Source organism: Leptonychotes weddellii, chromosome 15 (genome assembly GCF_054177405.1).
Source record: "Leptonychotes weddellii isolate Sample4059 chromosome 15, ASM5417740v2, whole genome shotgun sequence".
Lineage (NCBI taxonomy): Eukaryota > Metazoa > Chordata > Mammalia > Carnivora > Phocidae > Leptonychotes > Leptonychotes weddellii.
In genome coordinates, this window is record NC_138383.1 from 30,862,451 (window position 1) to 30,882,598 (window position 20,148).

General features: G+C 53.4%; 3 protein-coding genes across 12 annotated transcripts in view; all 3 read left to right on the top strand.

Annotated features, from left to right (window-relative positions):
* The window catches only part of GGNBP2 (gametogenetin binding protein 2), a 32,332-nt gene extending 30,355 nt beyond the window's left edge, over positions 1-1,977 (top strand). For all 6 annotated transcript variants that reach the window (XM_031018301.2, XM_031018302.2, XM_081805303.1 and 3 more), the window contains 2 exons: positions 47-295; positions 1,333-1,977. In XM_031018301.2, the coding sequence (XP_030874161.1) occupies positions 47-295; positions 1,333-1,536 (453 nt within the window). In that variant the 3' untranslated portion in view covers positions 1,537-1,977. The remainder of the gene's footprint in view (positions 1-46; positions 296-1,332) is intronic.
* Positions 1,978-3,963: 1,986 nt separating this feature from the next.
* DHRS11 (dehydrogenase/reductase 11) lies at positions 3,964-12,229 on the top strand. 5 transcript variants are annotated; one of them, XM_081805304.1, is made up of 7 exons: positions 3,964-4,289; positions 6,924-7,133; positions 9,831-9,970; positions 10,429-10,510; positions 11,115-11,207; positions 11,410-11,475; positions 11,597-12,229. In XM_081805304.1, the coding sequence occupies exons 1-7, from the start codon at positions 4,008-4,010 to the stop codon at positions 11,639-11,641; spliced, it is 918 nt and encodes a 305-aa protein (XP_081661430.1). In that variant the 5' UTR covers positions 3,964-4,007; the 3' UTR covers positions 11,642-12,229. The 5 variants fall into 5 exon arrangements, with proteins under 5 accessions (XP_081661430.1, XP_081661432.1, XP_081661431.1 ...); XM_081805305.1 differs by having other exon boundaries at positions 3,965-4,289; positions 9,876-9,970; XM_006747434.3 differs by having other exon boundaries at positions 3,969-4,289; positions 9,876-9,970; positions 10,381-10,510; positions 11,600-12,229.
* Positions 12,230-13,051: 822 nt separating this feature from the next.
* Positions 13,052-17,361, top strand: MRM1 (mitochondrial rRNA methyltransferase 1). Its single transcript, XM_006747436.3, has 5 exons — positions 13,052-13,775; positions 13,970-14,063; positions 15,965-16,097; positions 16,199-16,318; positions 16,531-17,361. The coding sequence occupies exons 1-5, from the start codon at positions 13,213-13,215 to the stop codon at positions 16,701-16,703; spliced, it is 1,083 nt and encodes a 360-aa protein (XP_006747499.1). The 5' UTR covers positions 13,052-13,212; the 3' UTR covers positions 16,704-17,361.
* Positions 17,362-20,148: the final 2,787 nt, after the last annotated feature.

Sequence of the window (20,148 nt, forward strand, 5' to 3'; positions counted from 1 at the left end):
TTATTTCCTGCCTTTTTATCTGGGACATCCTTTGCTGTGCTTTCAGATCCAAAAGCTTGGAAGCTGTATTACAGATCCAGGTAATCGAGAGACCTCAGGAAATACCGTGCACACAGTGTTTCACCGCGACAAGACCAAAGATGCACATCCTGAAAGCTGTTGCAGTTCTGAGAAGGGTGGGCAGCCACTGCCTTGGTTTGAGCACAGGAAAAACGTACCACAGTTTGCAGAATCTACAGAACCGTCATTTGGTCCTGATTCCGGAAAAGGTGCCAAGAGCTTAGTTGAACTCCTTGTAAGTGAGGATATCTTATTGTGAATAACTGATTGCTCTTGGGGTAGATGTGGAAGGGGACAATATTTAAGAATTTAAAGGTGGGACTGGGGAGGCTTTTAAGAAATTAAGGGCAGTCTTTCATTATTTTTGATGACTTCATTTCTGTTCTTCCCCTCATGGCTTATGCAACTGCTCTAGAGCACATTTCCTTGTCCTCCTTTGTTTTCAAGGTAGGAGAGAATAGTTGGGAGAGGGGGATAGAGTTAGCATTATGTCCGGGAGTCTGCCTCCTTGAAGAGGGTTATTTGTAAGCAGACTGCCTTTCTGAGTGGCACTTTATAGTGGCCAGCCTTCCAGACCAGGAAAATATGTAGAATCTGAACTAGAGTCCACTCTTCTAGGTTACTTCCTTTCAGTTCATGTAAGACAAAAGCATAAGTGAACTTGGAAAATCTTTTATATTGACTCCAAGTCTTGATACTTCAGATCAGTTATGCCTAATTCCAAGCAACCCAGTACATATTTGTGTGCAGCTTGGAGGAGGGGCAGAAAAGAGAAGGGTGGTATATCTTCTCTATAGTAGTTTGGCTCCTAATGGAACCAACTCCTTTAGAATAGTTTTTTCTTTTTAACATGGTGGTTAAGTTTCATAAGTTTTAAAAAGGTTATATTTTACTTACTTTGTAGAGATAAAAGTTTCAACATAGGACCAGCTGATTAAAAACCAGATCAGTCTGGTTATTTAAAATTTGGGAACTAGTTGTACCATCTCTAATTAGTCATTTTTTAAGGCAAAGGCATGTTGATAGTCTGTCAGGCTCATAGGTCTTCTAGGACAAATTATAGATCCAGAGTTTCAAACCGAGTTGAGTTGGATTTTATTCTTACTTAGTACTTTAATGACATGATGCTTGTTCTGTAAACAGTCCAAAGACTTATGTGACTAAATTGCAATTAAAAGGCTAGACTGCCTTAATTTTTAGCTGTCCTCCATCGGTATAGTATTTCGCATTCTTAATTTAAATCATAATCTTAACTACTGCTTTAATTTGCAGGATGAGTCTGAATGTACTTCAGATGAGGAAATCTTTATCTCACAAGATGAAATACAGTCATTTATGGCTAATAACCAGTCTTTCTACAGCAATAGAGAACAATACCGACAGCATCTGAAGGAGAAATTTAATAAATACTGCCGCTTAAATGATCACAAGAGGCCCATTTGTAGTGGCTGGTTGACAACGGCTGGAGCAAATTAAATAAATAAAATAGCCCTGTCTTTCAATGAAACACTCAAGATGACTACTGCGCCTTCTCTTTCAAAAACTCTTAATTTAGTGACTTATGGCAAAATTTTACCTTAAATCAATGTGATTCTTTCTTGTTTTGGGAGACGGTGGAGGTAACCTCATTAGTTTGTTCTTTCTTCAGGCTTGTGTCTTTAGTTGCGTGGCTGCGCAGGCCTGCCATATGATTTAAGCCATCTCTCTTCATTAAATGTTTCTCTTCCTGTGAGACTTACTAAAGCAACTTAGTGGCAAAAAGTAATGTTGTACTTATACTTCTGTACAGAAATGACAATGAGCTGAATATATGGTTTTACAAAGTAGACATCCACTTGCGAAATGTTTGGATGTAATGTTAAAGCGCAATGTGCAAAATTTAAAATAAAGAATATTTATTAATATGCATAGTAAAAATTGGTGTACATGTTTCTACTTAATGTGTGGCAGTATTTTAATATTTGCCACTTTTGAACTCGGTACTTGGCCAGTGATGATGTCAGGATGAACTGCAAATGAGGATAGAGTTATAGATTGTTGAGGACAAAATTCTTCCCTTCACCGGAATTGACAGCCGAGAAAAGCAGTTTCCAGTCTTTTGTTTTGAAAGAATAAATGTGCTGCAATACCTTTAAATACTGGCTAGCTAGCATCTTTCTCATGACATTGTTAATTGCTATTACTAAAAATTCCCTGATAACTAACATAAAGCACCTTAAATTCAGAGATTCATAATTGAACTAGAAGAATGAAAACAGAACTTGGCAGAATTTCCATCAAGGGTTGCCTGAGAAGGAATTACTCTAGCATGTAGACCTGGGACTAGAAGGCTGCACCCAGAGCTAACCACATTGCAGTCTGTAAGTGCATGCTCCTTATCTGGTTTCCAACAATAAAGTCACTGTGGCATTACAGTTTACTGCTTCCATAAGCTGTCTGTGAGTACTGAAGGAGAGGGATTCCCCCAGGACTAGCATTTGGCTGCCATTTAAAAGGTTGAGTCAGTAGTAAACACATGTTCTTAGAGCTTTGTGTCTGCATGTTGCTAATACTTGGTGGGCAGCAGGCAAAGAGTGGGACAGTCAATACCTCTGTGCAGTGGGGATGGAGTGAATTTTATGGGCTCTCTACTATTTAATCAGATTTCAGGTGGGTGACAGCAGAAGCTTAGATTTAATTTTTATAGATGGTGGCATTTCTTTGATATACCCCCTCATTTTTCAAATCTAAGTGTTTTATAGTGATGGGGCAGAAGTAAAATGAGTCTCTCTGACCTTTGTTCACTTTCATTCTGGAATCCAGGAAAAATGACTAAGGATCCCCACAGCCCTGGGCTCTGAGCCCAAACCTCACTTGACCATCTTTGCTGTCAAGTTCTCTCTTATCCCTGAAAGTAAGGGCTGGTCTTATTTTATTTTAATCTTTATCTTTGGGCGAAACACATGAGTACTTGGTGAATGAATAAACAAGTGCATTTACTGCTTATACCATTGCTTGCAGGGGAGGGATTCCTTAGGCAGAGGTGTTTTTTCTTTGGAAGGATGGCTATATTAATGCAGAGGAAAGGAAGGCAGTTTCCAGAGCTTTGATGGAACATCCTGAGAGGTCAGAGAGCAAAGTGAACTCTCCTCTGAGCAAAACCAATAACCCAAGAAGAGACAAAGGGGAGAATGGGGAGAAGGCAGTTTAGGAGCACATCCCCTGGCCTGACTGGACAGTGTGAAGTCCAGACCATGCTTCACCCCTTTCTGTCCGGTATAGTCCTTTATACAATGAAGGCTAATAAGTAGTATCTCAAAGGGCTGTTGTGCATATTTGTTAATATATTTAAAGTGCTTAAAAGTGCCCATTATGCAGTAAGGGCTCAATAAATACTAGCTATTGCTTTAATCTTGTGCATACATAGTGATACTTTTGTCTCATTGGGAGTGGGAGGGTCTAGGACAGTTGGAGACAGTAGGCCAATAAACGTGTACTTGGGAATATTTCCATTTTTGAGTTCTCATTCTGGTAACACCGAGGGATCAGGTAGGGTTGAGAGTCTCTCAAGGGAACTGGGCGGTGATAGCTGAGACACAGCCTTTTCTGGGCTGAACCCTTCCCATCAGCCACTGGGGGTGCGGGAGTCACCTTAAGTGCCCGTAATTTCTCTTCCTGACCTTAGGGCTCAGAAACTGGGAAGGGAGACTGAACACGGAGCCGGGGTACGTGCAGCCTCGGGGCTGGAGGAAGCCCCCGCTAAACATCGGTTTCCCCGCCCCTATGGGAAGCAGCTCCCGGGACTCTCCCGCGCCGGCGGGCGCCGCGGGAAGCCTGTTTTCCCACCTCTCGCCAGGCTTGGGGCGGGGCCGGAAGGGGCGGGACGGCCAGGCCGGGGCCGTCCTCCGGCTGGATGGGGCGGGTAGCGGGGGTGCGGAGGGTGGAGCCCCCGCCCGGGGCCCGGCAGGATGGAGGCGGGTTCAGGCGCGGCTCGGAGCGGGGCAGATCGGCGGCTGCAGCTGCTGAGCCCCTGCGACCCTGGGCGGAGCTCCGCGATCCAAATGTCCGGCTCCCGGAGCGAGGTGGGCGGGCGGCTCGGGACCACCGCCAGGGCTGGCATGGAGCGGTGGCGGGACCGGCTGGCATTGGTGACAGGAGCTTCGGGGGGCATCGGCGCGGCTGTGGCCCGGGCCCTGGTCCAGCAGGGACTGAAGGTAGTGGGTTGTGCCCGCACCGTGGGCAACATCGAGGTAAGTTCCCGCCGAGGAGAAGGTCGTTCTGGGAGGCGTCGTTTCCGCCGGGGTAGGGTCTGGGGCGGGGCGGGGCGGGGCGGGGCGGGGGGGGGGAGTGGTGACCTGAGCCAGGCTGCGACCCTGTCCTCCCTTGCCCGCCACCCCAAGGCCATTTGCAACGGGATCAGAGTGGGAGGCTTGGATACCTAATAGGACAGGCCTCTCCCTTCCCTTTTATAAAGTCCCGTCTTTGAAGGAGCCCCTACCTACTCCTGACAGACTCTACTCCAGTGTACCAAATCTCTGACTCCTTGGCATCTTTCTCCCTGCCTATCTGCCTGCCCAGGTAGTCTGAGGAAAGGGGAAGCCAGGGAGAAGGAAAGAAAGCTTTCTGGCCTCAGGGGCTAAATTGGCTACTGGATTGTTTCCTCGAGTCCCCAGACCTCGCCCACAAAGCAGAGCAAAGTGGCTGGCCAGTCAGACGAACAGGGGCTAGAGGTTTTAATCATGATGATTTTTTACCCAGGACTGAGAGTGGTTTTGGGGTGGGAATGAAGTTTCTCAAAAGAGACTCGCCCTCTCCTTCCTCACCCCCAAATTTGAGGGTTAACCCTTACCCAGGGGGATATTTACAGATAGACCTTTCTCCAATTTCACTGTCCTAGGTGGGACTGAGTAGGTGAAATAAGGTGCAGAATATGTGAGCCCTGAGGGGACAAAGCAGTGTGGAACTGGAACTCCTGGTTTTTCTCTTAACCTGGGGTTGGGAGCCCCGAGATATGAGCACTAAGAGCTCAGAGAAAAATGAGATGAAGTTGGCCATGTTGTAAGAGGAGGGAAGAAGACGAGAAATTTCCATCATAGGTCATCTTTGGATTTGCTCCTGGCAGGAATCACTCTTGGGGTTTGGGCCAGTGCTTAGCAACAGGGCATTATTTTCACCATTGCTCAAAGTCCCTGCATAAGGAGGCCTTGTGTGGGGACAGAGGGAGAAGGTGTACTGGAAGGAGGGCTGTCCCCTCCCCTGCTGCTGACCAAAGGTACACTTTATAGCTGCCTAGATAGTCCCAAGGTCACCCAGCTATACCACTGCCCTACTCTACCCCTCCCTTTCTCCTAATCCGAGGAGCTCTGGGCCCAGCCCCAGCCTTGGAGCCTAGATGATCAGACCAGGACTTACACCACTGGATTCCTTAATTCTAAAGCCACTGTTGCCTTCTCTTTCCTACTCCCCCACCCCAAACTAGCCAGGAGAGGGGTCCCTGAGCTCCAAGGGGATCATCAGGTTGCTCACCCAGCCCCAGGATGACTCCTTTAATGAGATAAATGCCTGTGCTGTGAGGGGACAGACATGGTTTTGGGTCATTTCTAGGATAAATGAGGACAGGTGGGACAATGAGAAAGCAGTGACAGGGAGCAATATGTCCCCCGGCCCTGCAATCTGGCTTTCCTGCGGGGATTTGAGTCTGGAGGTGGAAGGGAGAATCCCAGGCTTCCTTAGTTTGCTCTTATTGATACTAAAGCAGAGTTTGAGTTCTGGCCTCCGACAGAGAGAAGCCCTATCTCCTGAAGTGGTTGTGAGTAGGTGAAAGGGGGTCAGCGGGGCCTTCTAAGTTCCAGAGGACCATACCTTTTGAACTCTTGGAGAGTTAAGGCAGAAAAGAATCTCTAGGTCTCCTGATCCAGCCCTTTATTCCCATCTCGATTTGGGGAGGAAGGGGTTCGAGGCCAGGGCAGCTGGCCAAGCTGGCCTTCCTCTAGGGCACCTCCTACCCCCCAACTCTCTCCCTCCCACACATGTACGGTCACCTTCCCGAGGCTCAGGTGCCCAGTCACTGGCCTCCAAGGCCACACAGCTTGGTTTCTTCCTGCTTCTGAATCTCCACGTCCCTCACAGCCACCTCCCAGTGGCTCTGCTTCCTCCAGTCTTTCTGTCTCAGGGCCCTCAGTGTGCTGAGGCCCCTGTTGATACACTGGGGCTGCAAGTCACCTGCCACCTGACTTGCCTCATCATATCCCCAGAAATTTTGGGGTAAAGGAGGGTACACTGTGGGACAGACGGAAAGAATCTGTCCTGACTTCCTCACCTTTCCTAGAGGTAGGGCGAGGGGAGACTGGCAGTTGGGCCCAACTCAAAAGCCACCCAGCTGCACTCTGTGGAGGGACGGGGACAGTTCAGACGAATGCCCTCTGGGAGGGACTGGAGGAGGGAACGGGAGAGGAGAGAATCCCGGAGTAACCAGCTTAGTGACTCATGGCACTGGTGGAAGAAGCATGGGGTGGGGTGAGAGGTACAGCTTACCTGTGAGCAGAGGAGGGGTTCCCGTTGGAGGAGAGGCAGAAGAAAGAGAGGTCACGCTATGCCTAGGACTCCTGGCTCCCCTCTCCCTTTTCTGAACTGAAGACTCGAGTTTATCAGGGGATTCCTCCATTGATGATCTCAACTCCCCTGGGCCCCCCTCACTCAGGGGGTGCTCTTAATCCCCTGGACTTTGAGCAAAGAGGACCAGTAGTCCCAACATCTATGTGGCTGGAAGGTGGCCGCCAAAGGAGTGAGTTCTGTGAGTGGTGACAGCGGAGGAAGGTTGTCTTGGGCGGGAAGGTGTGGGCATGAGCAGCTCACCCCAGTTAGCCCCCTGTTGGGTTTCATAGGAGCTGGCTGCCGAATGTAAGAGTGCAGGCTACCCCGGGACTTTGATCCCCCACAGATGTGACCTGTCCAGCGAGGAGGATATCCTCTCCATGTTCTCGGCCGTCCGATCTCAGCATAGCGGTGTGGACATCTGCATCAACAATGCTGGCTTGGCCCGGCCTGACACCCTGCTCTCAGGCAGTACCAGCGGCTGGAAGGACATGTTCAGTGTAAGGGCTGCAGGCCTGGAGGGTGGGGCTGGGGGGATAGTAGGGGAGCCAGGGGCTTTGTGAACCAGAGGGCTGCTTGGGGTAGGACATCTAGCAAGAGGGAGCTTTGGGTTCCTACCTGGGGCACCTTGACTCTCCCCTTGCTTCTTTCCCTACCAAAGGCATAGTGAGTGGATGAATGGCCATATCTTTTGTTCTCCTTTCCTTTGAGCCCCTTAAAGGGGCAGTTTTCTAAAGTCCAGGCTGATTTCCTTCTACTGGAAGAAAGACTGGTAGGGAAGAGAACTGTTTATTGAATGCCCTGCATGTCGGCACCATGCTGAGTGCTTGGGAACATGGTCTTACAGGAAGCGAAGGAACCAAGACACAGGAGATGAGGTTCTGACCCAGCCCTGCCAGTCACCCTGTGGCTTCAGGCAGGTGGTTACCCTCTATGAGCTGCAGTCTTGTCACATTTAATTGGGGTGAACACACCTATACCAAAAATATCTAGGGCCCAGGGTCCCCTGGGGCCCGGTCAATACCTCAGTGAGTGAGGTGGGTCAGGTGGAGTGTGCAGTAAATGGGGGAGCACACGGCCAAGTACAAGGGTGGCTGCTGATGTCCCGCATCGCTGCGGTAGGGCAGTGTGGGTCCAGTGTGGCCAGATCTTACAGTTTCTTTGAGAGGAGTGGAGAGCCTGGGTTTTTCTATGACATCCTACCCCTCCCATTTACCAAAACCTCAGCTCCACAAGGGGAAGGATTTTTTTTTTTTAATTTTTTTTTAAAGATTTTATTTATTTATTTGAGAGAGAGAATGAGAGACAGAGAGCACGAGAGGGAAGAGGGTCAGAGGGAGAAGCAGACCCCCCGCTGAGCAGGGAGCCCGATGCGGGACTCGATCCCAGGACTCCAGGATCACGACCTGAGCCGAAGGCAGTCGCTTAACCAACTGAGCCACCCAGGCACCCGGGAAGGATTTTTTTTTAATAAAGATTTTTTATTTATTCATTTGAGAGAGATGGAGAAAGCGAGTGAGAGGACGAGCAGAGGGGAGGGGCAGAGGGAGAGGGAGAAGCAGACTTCCTGCTGAGCAGGGAGCCTGATGCGGGGCTCGATCCCAGGACCCTGGGATCATGACCTGAGCCGAAGGCAGACGCCTAACCAACTGAGCCACCCAGGCACCCTAGGGCAAGGATTTTTGTCTGGTTTATTCTCTGTTGTATAGCCTCATCCCATAATAGATATCCAGTAGATACTCAATAGATATTTTTTGAGTGAATGAAACCTTCCAGTACATGTTGGGAATGAATTGAAAGTGTTTTAAAATTTTGTATGGACCAAACACAGCCTTGTTTTCAACCTGTAGACTATATTATGGGGCAATATTAGGGTATAAAAGTATTCTGAGAAGTTGAAAGCAGTGTGTGCATGGGGATGCATCTTTTCCCACAATTGATTTAGCACCAAAGGTGCTTGGGCCTGCGAATGAACAATGAACGTTGAAACAGTGAGCCTGAAAATGAGGCACTACCCTGTGCTCAGAGAGCCTTCTGGGAGATCTGAGTTGTGGTCCTCACCTGCAGTAAGTGGGTCACTAAACCTGGACCGCAACTTCCACATCTGTAAAATGAGGGACTCATATCGAATCCTTAAGACCTTTTCACTAAGAGGACCAGAAACAGGGCTGAAAGCCCACGAATGCTGAGGCAGGTTCACGCCGAGAGTGTTCTGTACCGATGCCTGGCTCTGACACCTGATAAAGAGAAACATCTAATGTACTGGCTGGTCTTGTTTCTTCTCGGGAGGAGAGACAGGAGGACCTGCTGAAAGCTCTGTCTCTGCTTGTCCTCATGGGGGAGGGGTGGGGCTCGGTGGTAGCTTTAGAGCTGAGATACTTCTTCAGGCCTTTGTTCCCTGGAGGGTGGGGATTTGGGGTCACCTCTGGCAGAAGCCAAGGAAGACAGAAAGCCCCCATGTGCTTGGGAGCTCCCCTGCCATCCTGTGACCAGTTACCCCACCCCCTAAAAAGTCTCTGTGCCTAGTCTTGTAGATGGGACAGAGGGTAAAGGAAGGCACGGAAGGAAAGAAGGTCAGGATTCTCTGCTTATAGTTGCTGGGGAGGGGATGGGAAGGCAGCAGAGAGTACTCGGTAGGGTGGGGAGAGGCTAGGGTCTGTGCTTGAGGAGAGAGATTTTTAAAGCCATCTTAGGAAGGATTTTAGGCTTTTTAGAGAGAGCAGGGCCAGGGACGCTGACCCAGAGAAGAGTAGGGTGTTTGGGGACGAAAAGGAGATGGTTCTCTAAGGCAGACGTTCTATTGTTTGCTGAGGAGACAGCCAAGACAGGGAGGTTCCGTGGACATGGATAGGTTTGGGGGTTTTCCGTTCCTGTTTACAGAAACTGGGGGAGGAGGGGGTTCACAGGAGAGGAGGGTCATGCAAGCAGCGGCAGAGCCCAGGGGCCCTGTGCCCTCAAGCTCCCAGCAGCACACCCTGACCTGTGTGCGTGGGGGGTGGGGAGGGCCTGTGCCCACCCTGCCCCCCGCCCCCGCCCCCGGGGAGAGGAGCTACCTACCACTACTGTCAGCTGGGGCTGGTGGCTTTCAGGGGAGGCAAGGTGCCCTGGAGCCATTGGTGGTCTCTGATGGGACCTGGACACTGTTTTATTCCACCCGCCCTGGGCGGGGGCTGCTCTGTGGTCTGTTACCTGCTCAGATGGGCCCAAGCTGGAGACACCCCATTGCCCTCCCCGGCCTGCAGGTGAACGTGCTGGCCCTCAGCATCTGCACGCGGGAGGCCTACCGGTCCATGAAGGAACGCAAGGTGGATGACGGGCATATCATTAACATCAACAGGTGAGGCAGGTGGCCAAGGGCTAAAGCTCAGACCACCACTCACCCACCGAGCTGGGCGACCATGCTGAGTGATCTGTTGCAGCTCATTTGACCTCTTTGGAGGTCCATTTCATTGGTGGTAAAGTAGGGATTTAATACCTGGTTAGCAGCCAAATGGCCCAGTTATGGGTGAGGGACAGAATAGGGCATATCAAGTGCCAGGCCCTAGGTGGACTTGCAGAGGGCGCAGGGCTCGCAGGAGCTGCTCGAATCGCAGAAGCTACCTCAGTGGGCCCCCAGGATGGCCTCCAGAGGTCCCGTTGAGCAGGCTTCCGCGGGGCATCCGGGTGGCAGGGCCGACTGGTGCAGCAGGGGCACGGCTGCTCTCAGCAGCTTCACTCTCTTCTTTCCCCTTCTCTCCCTCCACCCAGCATGTCTGGTCACCAAGTGTCACCCCACTCCGTGATCCATTTCTATAGTGCCACCAAGTATGCTGTCACCGCACTGACAGAGGGACTGAGGCAAGAGCTTCGGGAGGCCCAGACCCACATCCGAGCCACGGTGAGGGTGCGGCCTGGTCCTGGGGCCGGGGGCGGGGGCGGGGGGCAGGGTGGGCACAGGCCCTCCCCACCCCCCACGCACACAGGTCAGGGTGCGCTGCTGGGAGCTTGAGGGCACAGGGCCCCTGGGCCCTGCCGCTGCTTGCATGACCCTGCCCAGTCCTTGCCTGGGGGGGGGGGGCCTGACGGGAAAGGGAACACAGTGGGTGAGACTGAGGGAAAGCAAGGGGTGTGGGAAAGCCTGGCTGGAAACCCGGACTCTGGGCCCTTTCCTGGAAGGCCGCAGGACCCTGGGCAGCTCACTCAGCCCCTCCAAGCCTCAGCCTTCTCACTCATAAAATGGAGACAGTGACCCCTACCTGGCTATGACGTTTTAAGGGACACTGTCGTAAAACCCTTACCTGAGAAGGGCTCTGTAGGTGGCGGGTGTCACTGCAATCATCGCAGCTTTGGGAGGACGGGGTGGTTGCTGGACATGGGGCAACCATCACCGGGAAGCAGGGGGCCCCGCCGTCTCCATCCTGCCCTCCCCAAAGCCCGGCCTCTGATTGGGGTGGAGGTGGGGCTTGGCTCGGCCCCTGAGCAGGCCCTCTCTGTTGGTCCAGTGCATCTCTCCAGAAGTGGTGGAGACACAATTCGCCTTCAAGCTCCACGACAAGGACCCTGAGAAGGCAGCTGCCACCTATGAATGCATAAAGGTGGGGCCTCCCTCTGGGACGGCTGAGCCACTCACCCCCTACGTAAAGGCAGAAGGAACCCTGGCCTTTGGACTACACCCTTCTAGCCAGCCTGTCGCCCCTCCTGGAGGGCTGGGGTGGGGATGAAGATGCTAGAGAGGACATTAGAGGTGGGAGGTCCATTCTGCCCTCACCTCACCCCCTTTCCTCTGGTGCTCTCCAGTGTCTCAAGCCCGAGGATGTGGCCGAGGCTGTCATCTATGTCCTCAGCACCCCTCCACACGTCCAGGTGAGTCTGGCCTTGACTGCCCACCCCCTGGAGGAGGCCAGCCATCCTCAGAGGAGGACAGCAGGGAGGCCTCAGGGGGTGGGGACAACGTCCTGGCCGCCTCAAGCCTTGTGCCTTCCAGCAGATTGGAGATATCCAGATGAGGCCCACGGAGCAGGTGATCTAGTTTCCTGTGGGGAGCTCGGCCTTCCCTCCCCGCCCCTCGCAGCTTGGCTCCTGCCTCTGGATTTTAGGTGTTGATTTCTGGACTCCTGGATTCCGCTTCCTCTCCCCACCCCACCAGGGGCTAAAAAATTTGTTTGAAGTTTTTATATCTTATCAAATCGTTTCCATCACAAATAGGAACAGTGGGCTGGGAAGAGGAGGTGGTGTCCCTGATTATTTTACCTGTTAACTCATTCTCGGTCCCCTTCTTAGGCTCCTTGGCCTTTGTTTGCTCTCTTCCGTCTCTTCCTTTTGACCTGGGGAAGGGACTGTGGCCAAAAGGGGGGCTCCCCCTGTCCCTCAGGAAGGAGGTGGCAGAGAGAAGCCCTCACCTTCCATCTGAATGGTAATCCAAGGCTCCAGGCTTCCTCCTCTTCCTGCCCTACTGCCCCATCGCCCCTTCACTTCCCCCATCCCAGTTCTCCAGCCCAGTCTTGGCTTCTCGGCTCCCCCGGGGGGTCATCACTCCACTGACTATGGCAGCTGAATACCAGGGCCTGCCTCCCAAGTGGATTTCACTGTGATAATTAAAAAAGAAAAATTGCAACAACTTCAGGAGTGTCTTTCAGTTCTTCCTCCTTTTCCGTGATCAGGGGCGGTTGTGGGTGGATTTGGGGCATCACTCCTGGAGTGTGGATGACCTTAGGTAGCAGATGTGGGTTTGGGTTGGGTCTTGAAAATGGGTCGTAGTTTGCCAGCCAGGAAAGAGGACAACAGTGGAGACGAGGGTGGGAGGCTGGCTGAGCAGGCAGTGGTGTGGGAACAGCACGGAACATAGTGCGGGGCTGTGCGGGGCTGTGCGGGGCTGGAAAGGAAGTTCCTGCCTGGATCACCGGAGGTCTGAGTGCTGAGCCAGGAGACTGCCCATTACCTGTGGGCCGAGGGCATCAGTTGGCTTGTCAGCAGGCGCAGGACAGGCACAGAGCTGTCACTTAGAGAATCAGCCGCCACGGGATAGGAAGTTACTGCTGGGGTCCTGCTGACTGATGCCGAGGGTTTGATAAGGCAGTGGAGGTGGAGAGGAGGGGCTGGATGCAGAAGTTTCTAAGGAAAATCACCAGCACCGGGTGGTGAGCTGGATGGGGGGAGGGAGTCACCACGGTTGATCTGGTTGACCACCTGCTCTTAAAGTGGCCTTTGCTGGTGCCTGGGGTGAGTGTGGCCCTCCAGCCTCCTGGGACCTCTTGGGACCTGGAAGGGCGCAGAACGAAGTCGCTGGTAGGGGTGGCTTGGCCGGCGGCGGGTACAGAGAAGGCGGCCGTTCAGCCAGCCCTGCAGGAGGCGCTGTGGGCACGGCCCGGCGGGAGGGCATGCGCAGTGCGTCGGCGGGCAGGGGGCGGGCCGCCTGGACCCGGAAGCGGGGTAGCCCACGTGGGAGGCGGGGCGGGGCGGGGCCGCTGTGTTCGGCTCCCTGGTTCTGGGTAGTCTCTGCCGGGCAGTCCGGGCCGTTCATCCTCTTCACCCGTGTTGGGGAGCCCGGAGCCGGCCCCGGCGGGAGAGAGCGCTCCAGATGACGCTGCAGGGGCATTGACCATGGCACTGCTCTTGGCCGTCGGGGGCGCGACCTGGCGTTGCTCGGGTCGCCTCCCCGCGCGTCATTTCTCCCGAGCGGCGCGGCGTGGGGAGCGGCCAGGCGGGGAGGAGCTGAGCCGCCTGCTGCTGGACGACCTGGCGCCGACCCCGCGCTCTACGGCGGGACTGGAGCTTCTGTTTGGCCTGTCCCCTTGTCTCCTGGCCCTGCGGGCCGCCCGTCGCCGCGTGGCCAGGCTCCTGCTCCAGGCCGGCCGGTCCGGGTTGCAGGGGGAGAGGGCCGAGCTGCTCCGGGCGGCAGAGGCGCGGGACATCCCCATCCTGCGGCCCAGACGGCAGAAACTGGACGCCCTGTGCCGCTTTCAGGTCCACCAGGGCGTCTGCATGGAGGTGAGCCCGCTGAAGCCTCGGCCTTGCACCGAGGTCGGGGAGGCGAGGCCAGGCGACGACCCCCAGCAGCTGTGGCTCGTCCTCGAGAGGATCCAGGATCCCCGGAATCTTGGGGCCGTGCTGCGTTCTGCTCACTTTCTCGGAGTGGATAAAGTCATCACCAGCGGGAGACACAGGCACGGACGTCCCTTAGTCCCCATGTGCCCCAGTTCGGGGCGCAGCCGAGTTTCTAAGCACCTTGATCCTTGATCCCTCAGCCAGGCCTCCCCATCGCCAGAATTCTCACCTTAACCCTTGGGGGCCCAGGCGGAGGGCAGGGCACTGGGTTTGAGATTACCCAGCTTAATGCGGGGCATGGGGAAATTTGCAGCTGCCCACTCACTCCGGTAGTCAGCAAGGCCAGCGCGGGGGCTCTGGAGGTGATGGACGTGTTCTCCACTGATGACCTGGCCGGCTTTCTACAGGTAATGGCGCGCGCGGCGGGGGCGGGGGCGGTGGGTAAAGGAGCAGAAATGAGCCAAGCTCAGTCTCTCCAAGGGCACTCATCCAGTAGCTGATGGAGGAAGGGGAGGATGTTGGCATCCTTCCCTACGTCCTTCTAAATCGCTTTGGGAAGGATCCTGGAATTTTTGAAACCATAGGTAGAGCAGGATCTGAAGTTAGAGACTTCGTAGCTTCATTCCCTTTACCTCACTCCTTCCTCTGGCATATCTCTTTGCCCCGGAGGCTAGTGCACCTGAGAGCTTCACTGCCTTCTCAGTAGGTTGTCAGTAAATGCTTTGTGTTCAGCTGGGAGAAGCTGGGTGGCAGGAATCATGCATTTGCTGAGGAGAGGCGCAGCTCCAAAGGCTCTTTGAACAAGGACAGACTAATCTCTGCCTTTCCCCTCCTCCCACCCCCACAAAAAACAAAAACTCAAACAAACCACCACCACCACCACCACCAACAACAACAACAAGAAACAAGTTTGATATCCAGGAAGGGATAAACCTGAAAACCCCCTCTACTGGTCCAGGTTTTGGCCTTCAGCTGTGCTTCTCTTGCTGGACACAGGGGGGCAGTCTTGCCTTGCATTTGGCTGCTCCCCTGACCAGCCGCCCCCTCAGGGCTTCCAGGCCCAGTCCTTGGATCTCTGTTCATTTCTTAAGTTTCATCTGGTCTCAAGGCTTTAAACACCATCTATACTTGGATGTCTCCCAAATGTGTATCCTAGCCTGGATCTTACTCATGAGCCCCAGATTCACCAGCTGCCTTTGTAATCTGAGGGGCATTTCAAACTTCTCCTTTCCAAAGCTGAGCGCTTCCTTCTGTAGACTTGCCCAGGTCAGTCGAGGGTGACTGCATCGCCTTGTTTGGGCCCGAAGCTGTGGTGGCCTTGATTCTTCTTCCTGCTCTCACACCCCGTGGCCCACCTACCTGCAGATCCTTTCGGTTTTCCCTTGAAGTTATTATTTTTTTTTTTTATTAAAGATTTTTATTTATTTATTTGAGAGAGAGAGAGAATGAGAGAGAGCGAGTACATGAGAGGGGGGAGGGTCAGAGGGAGAAGCAGACTCCCCGCCGAGCAGGGAGCCCGATGCGGGACTCGATCCCGGGACTCCAGGATCATGACCTGAGCCGAAGGCAGTCGCTTAACCAACTGAGCCACCCAGGCGCCCCTCCCTTGAAGTTATTTTTGTATTCACACCAATCCTCACCATCTCTACAGCTCCCACCGTGGTGCAGGACACCATCCTCTCTTGCCTGCCTTATTGTGGAAACATCCTCACCAATCTCCTGCTGCTATTGGCTCTCAACACAGCCGGCAGAGTGATTCTGTTGAAGCATGTCAGACCATCTTACTTCTCTGCTCAAAACCTTTCAGAGCCTTTACAGCTCTCCCAGAGTAAAAGCCAAAGTCCTTCCAGTGGCCTTCGAGGTCCTGCCTTAGGTGGCCACTTTGTTTCCCTCTCCTGTCCCCACGGCTCCCTCCGCACGGGCCACCACCTTGCCGGTCTGCCGTTCCTCACACATGTCCTATAAGCACCAGCCTCTCAGCCTTTGCATTTACTCATCTCTGCCTAGATTATTCTTCCCCCAGATGTCTACATGGTACTCTTCATACCCTTCAGCTCTGCCCTCCAGTGTCACCTCAGGGAGGCCCACCCCAATCACCCTTCCTCTGGGTGGCTGCAATTTTGGCCTGTTTTGTTCCCTGCCCTGTCCCCAGAGCCTAGAACAGAGCCTGTCCATTCTAGGGGCTTAATAACTGTTGACTGAATTGAGTGGATCCGCGAGGGATTGACTATATGGGCAAGTCCAGCTCCTCGCCTGGGGCTCTGATGAAGGTTTGGGGAGCTAGAACGTGATTTCTTCTCCTTGTCAGGCCAAAGCCCGGCAGGGCTGGCTCGTGGCTGGCACGGTGGGCTGCCCAGGGCCTGAGATGTCCCCCTCCTCTGGGATCCCCACCACTAGCTGCTTGGATTTCCTCTGGGACCGGCCTACTCTCCTCGTGCTGGGTAGGTAGATGTCCCCACTTTTCCGCATTCAGATGTGCATGTCCCAAGCGCCTGCGCGTCCCGCTGTGGCCTCCTTACCCCTGTGCATCCGTGCCCTGCAGGTAACGAGGGCTCGGGCCTGTCCCCGGCCGTGCAAGCCTCCTGCCAACTGGCCCTTACCGTCCTACCCGGCCGGCGGCTGCCTCCTGGACTGGGGTCCTTGAATGTCTCCGTGGCTGCAGGTGAGTCTGCTGTTGCCCAGCCTCCTGCCCTGTGATCGCACACGCATGGCTCCTTCTCCCTAAACAAGTCGCTCTGTCTCTGTCTCTGTCACTGTATGTGCCAAATGGGGGAAAGTGCATTCTTTTGAGAATGAAACGAGGGAGTGCTGGGATGTGGTCCTTCCTCCTCTCCATCCTCTCCCTTCCCCTTGTCCTTTTGTCTGTCGGCGCAGGAATTCTTCTTCACTCCATTTGCAGCCAGAGGAAGGGTTTCCCTGTGGAGGGGAAAAGAGAGCACCTTCTCCAAGGCCCCGGAGAACCCTCAGCCACATCAGAAGGGCCCGGAGTGGCGCAGCACCCAGGACTGGCCTCAGGATCAGAACAAGAGAGGCAGAATGGGAGCTGACTTGGACGGAGTTGTGTGTGCTGGAGGGCACACATACCCACACGCTCGAATGTGCTGGAGTCTCTTGCCCGAGTGTGCACCCAGGCCCTTGTTTACTAACCACTGTCTTGGGGGGCAGGGAGCTCTGCAGTAGAGACCAGAGGAAAGTTATTTCCTGTTTTGATTTTGGCCTTGGGGTTGGGGGTGGTGGCTTGTTCATCTCCAGAATGTGCTGCGCTGGGATAGAGGGTCTCTCCTCCAGGGCCCTGCCTGGAAATCAAGACATCAGAAGGGAATCGGGCAGCCCAGTCCAGGTGTCCTGCTCCTCTTGAACCAGTGTGAGAATGTAGAGGGAGGCCTGGGTTCCTCTTGTGGATGAGACAGGTACAAATCCAGGCTAAACCCAGCCCCAGTGGGGTCCGTGAGCCCATGGCTTCATCCTTCCACGCCTGCCTCCCAGGGCTCTTTGTGAGGATCAAATAAAATCCCCTGGGCCAACTGAGGGTTCTAGAGGGGAGGGGGGTGGGAGGATGGGTTAGCCTGGTGATGGGTATTAAGGAGGGCATGTATTGCATGGAGCACTGGGTGTTATACGCAAACAATGAATCGTGGAACACTACATCAAAAACTAATGATGTAATGTATGGTGATAGGACATAATAAAATTTTAAAAAAATCCCCTGGGCTGTTCTGTCCTATTCCTCCACTAGGTGGCAGCCTCGCTCTTTGATCTACAGTCTCTCCTGGCAGCTTTGGCAGCCACCTGGGGAGATGCTTGACGGTGGCCCCCAGAGAGGCAAGGGGAAGATTAGCAAACGCCTCTCACCTCACTGGCCCTCCAGAGCCCCTCACCAGCGACTCTGAGAAAGGAACCCATGAACCACAGAACCTGGCCTTTGGTTCTGTGTAGTAGTGAGCACAGGGTTGCTGTCGATTATACAACCCAGATGGGTTTGGTCCTCCTCCCACGGGGTCCCACAAGTGGAGCAGAAGCCCCCAGTATAAGTGGTTTAGAGCAGTCTTGGCTGCACGTTGGAACCATCTGGCAAGTTTTCAAAAACAATCGACACTGGGGGACTACCCCAAGAGAACCTGATGTAAATGGTCAGGGGGCAGCCTGGGTATCGGGATCGTTAAAGCCCCCAAATGGGTCTGCTGTGTAGCCCCGGCTGAGAACCACTGGAGCAGGGCTTCTGGACCTCGGCAGTCTTGACATTCGTTGTGATGGCTTGTCCCCCACTGGATGCCAGTAGCACGCCCTGCACCCTGTTGTGACAACCAAACGTGTCTCCAGACATTGCCACATGTCCCCTCCGGAGGACACAGTTGCCCCTAGTTGAGAACCACTGCTCTGGAGCCTGGGTCTGGAGAACAGCAGCCCAAGTTCAAGTCCTGATTGCTGTGTGACCTTGGGCAAGTTCCTTTCCCACCTGAACCTCAGTCTCCTCGTCCGTGAAGGGGGATCACCCTACCATCCCGAATTGTGGGAGGACAGAGAGGGCAACGTGAGCTCAGCGCCCCCCACACAGTGGTGCTCAGTAAATCGTAGCACCCTTTTCTCTTTGGAATGAATTTATCTTGGAATTTGATGGGGATGCCAGTTTAGAAAGACATTAAAAGGGCCTAAGATTGCTCTAAAGTCAAAGTTTTTCCTCTCAAGAAAGAGGAAGAGGGGCGCCTGGGTGGCTCAGTCGTTAAGCGTCTGCCTTCGGCTCAGGTCATGATCCCAGGGTCCTGGGATTGAGCCCTGCATTAGGCTCCCTGCTCAGTGGGAAGCCTGCTTCTCCCTCTCCCACTCCCCCTGCTTGTGTTCCCTCTCTCGCTGTGTCTCTCTGTCAAATAAACTTTAAAAATCTTGAAAAAAAGATATAGAGGAAGAGGAAGAAATCCTTTCGTGAAACTCAGATCTCTCTACCACATTGGTCCCCTTGAGGTGTCCGTCTTCAACTCCCACACAGATTCTGACTTCTACTAGCACAAGTCAGCCTTGGGCATATTACACGGCCTCCCTCACCCCTGCTGTGCTCTTGGCCAAGAGCCTAATGTGGCTTTGAACCTTGGCTACACCTTAGATGGGGTTGAGGATGTGTGTGGTGGTGGTGGGGACATCTTTAATATTCCAGATGCCCGGGGCATCAGGCTGATTCCATCAGAATCTCTTGGGAAGGAGACAGGTCCCGTGTTTCTTAGAGCTCCCCAGCTGACACCAGTGAGCCGTCGGGTTCAAGAATCACCAGTCTTCGAACCACCTTCTCATGTCCAAGAAACTGTTTCTAAATCACTCACACCCATGCTTTTGAGTGCATGTCTGAAAGTTTGGGCCAGTTGACCTTTTATCTCTGTCCCTAAGGTTTTTTTTTTTTTTTTTTAAAGATTTTATTTATTTCTTTGAGAGAGAGAGAGAATGAGAGACAGAGAGCATGAGAGGGAGGAGGGTCAGAGGGAGAAGCAGACTCCCTGCCAAGCAGGGAGCCCGATGCGGGACTCGATCCCGGGACTCCAGGATCATGACCTGAGCCGGAGGCAGTCGCTTAACCAACTGAGCCACCCAGGCGCCCTGTCCCTAAGGTTTTTAAGAAGGTGCTGGGTCCAGCCCTGGCTGCATGGCTTCTGGCCTGGATGGCTTCCCAGCCTCCGCATATGTAAGATGGGGATAGTGCCTTCAGACCTGCTCCAGCTAGCCCTCCGCAACAGGGATTTGTAAAAATAAAATGAGAGAGGGGCGCCTGGGTGGCTCAGTTGGTTAAGCAACTGCCTTCGGCTCAGGTCATGATCCTGGAGTCCCGGGATCGAGTCCCGCATCGGGCTCCCTGCTCGGCAGGGAGTCTGCTTCTCCCTCTGACCCTCCCCCCTCTCATGTGCTTTCTCTCTCTCATTCTCTCTCTCTCAAATGAATAAATAAATCTTTAAAAAAATAAAAATAAAAATAAAACGAGAGAGCATCAGTAAAATAGCATTCTGTAAACCTAAGCACTGTGTACCCCAGGACTAGCACATGATAATACAGACCTGCATGTAACTGCTCAGTTTATGTACAGAGTTGCCTGGGCCACAGCATACCCGGATATTTGGTCAAACGTTACTCTGAGTGTTTCCGTGAAGGTTTTTGGATGAGATGAACATTTAAGTTGCGGGGCGCCTGACTGGCTCAGTTGGAAGAACATGTGACGCTTGATCTCAGGGTTGTAAGTTTGAGCCCCACGTTAGGTGTAGAGATTATTAATAAATAAACAGATTACTAATAAACAAACTTTAAATTGGTAGACTGAGTAAGGCAGAGCGCCCTTTCCAGTGTGGATGGGCCTCATTCAATCAGTTGAAGACCTGAATGGGGGGGGGGGGCGGGGAAGACTAACCCTCCCCCGACTAAGAATTCTTCCTGCCTTTTGGAACTGAAACATGGGCTCTTCCTGGTCCTGAGCCTGCTGGCCTCAGATGGGGACTACCTCACCGCTCTCCCGGGGCT

Coding starts and splice junctions, on each gene's coding strand:
- DHRS11 (XM_081805304.1), top strand. CDS start 4,008: ATGGAGGCGGGTTCAGGCGCGGCTCGGAGCGGGGCAGATCGGCGGCTG. Junction 4,290..6,923: donor GCACCGTGGGCAACATCGAG/GTAAGTTCCCGC, acceptor TGGGTTTCATAG/GAGCTGGCTGCCGAATGTAA. Junction 9,971..10,428: donor CATATCATTAACATCAACAG/GTGAGGCAGGTG, acceptor CCATTTCTATAG/TGCCACCAAGTATGCTGTCA.
- MRM1 (XM_006747436.3), top strand. CDS start 13,213: ATGGCACTGCTCTTGGCCGTCGGGGGCGCGACCTGGCGTTGCTCGGGT. Junction 16,098..16,198: donor GCCTACTCTCCTCGTGCTGG/GTAGGTAGATGT, acceptor CGTGCCCTGCAG/GTAACGAGGGCTCGGGCCTG. Junction 16,319..16,530: donor GAATGTCTCCGTGGCTGCAG/GTGAGTCTGCTG, acceptor CTGTCGGCGCAG/GAATTCTTCTTCACTCCATT.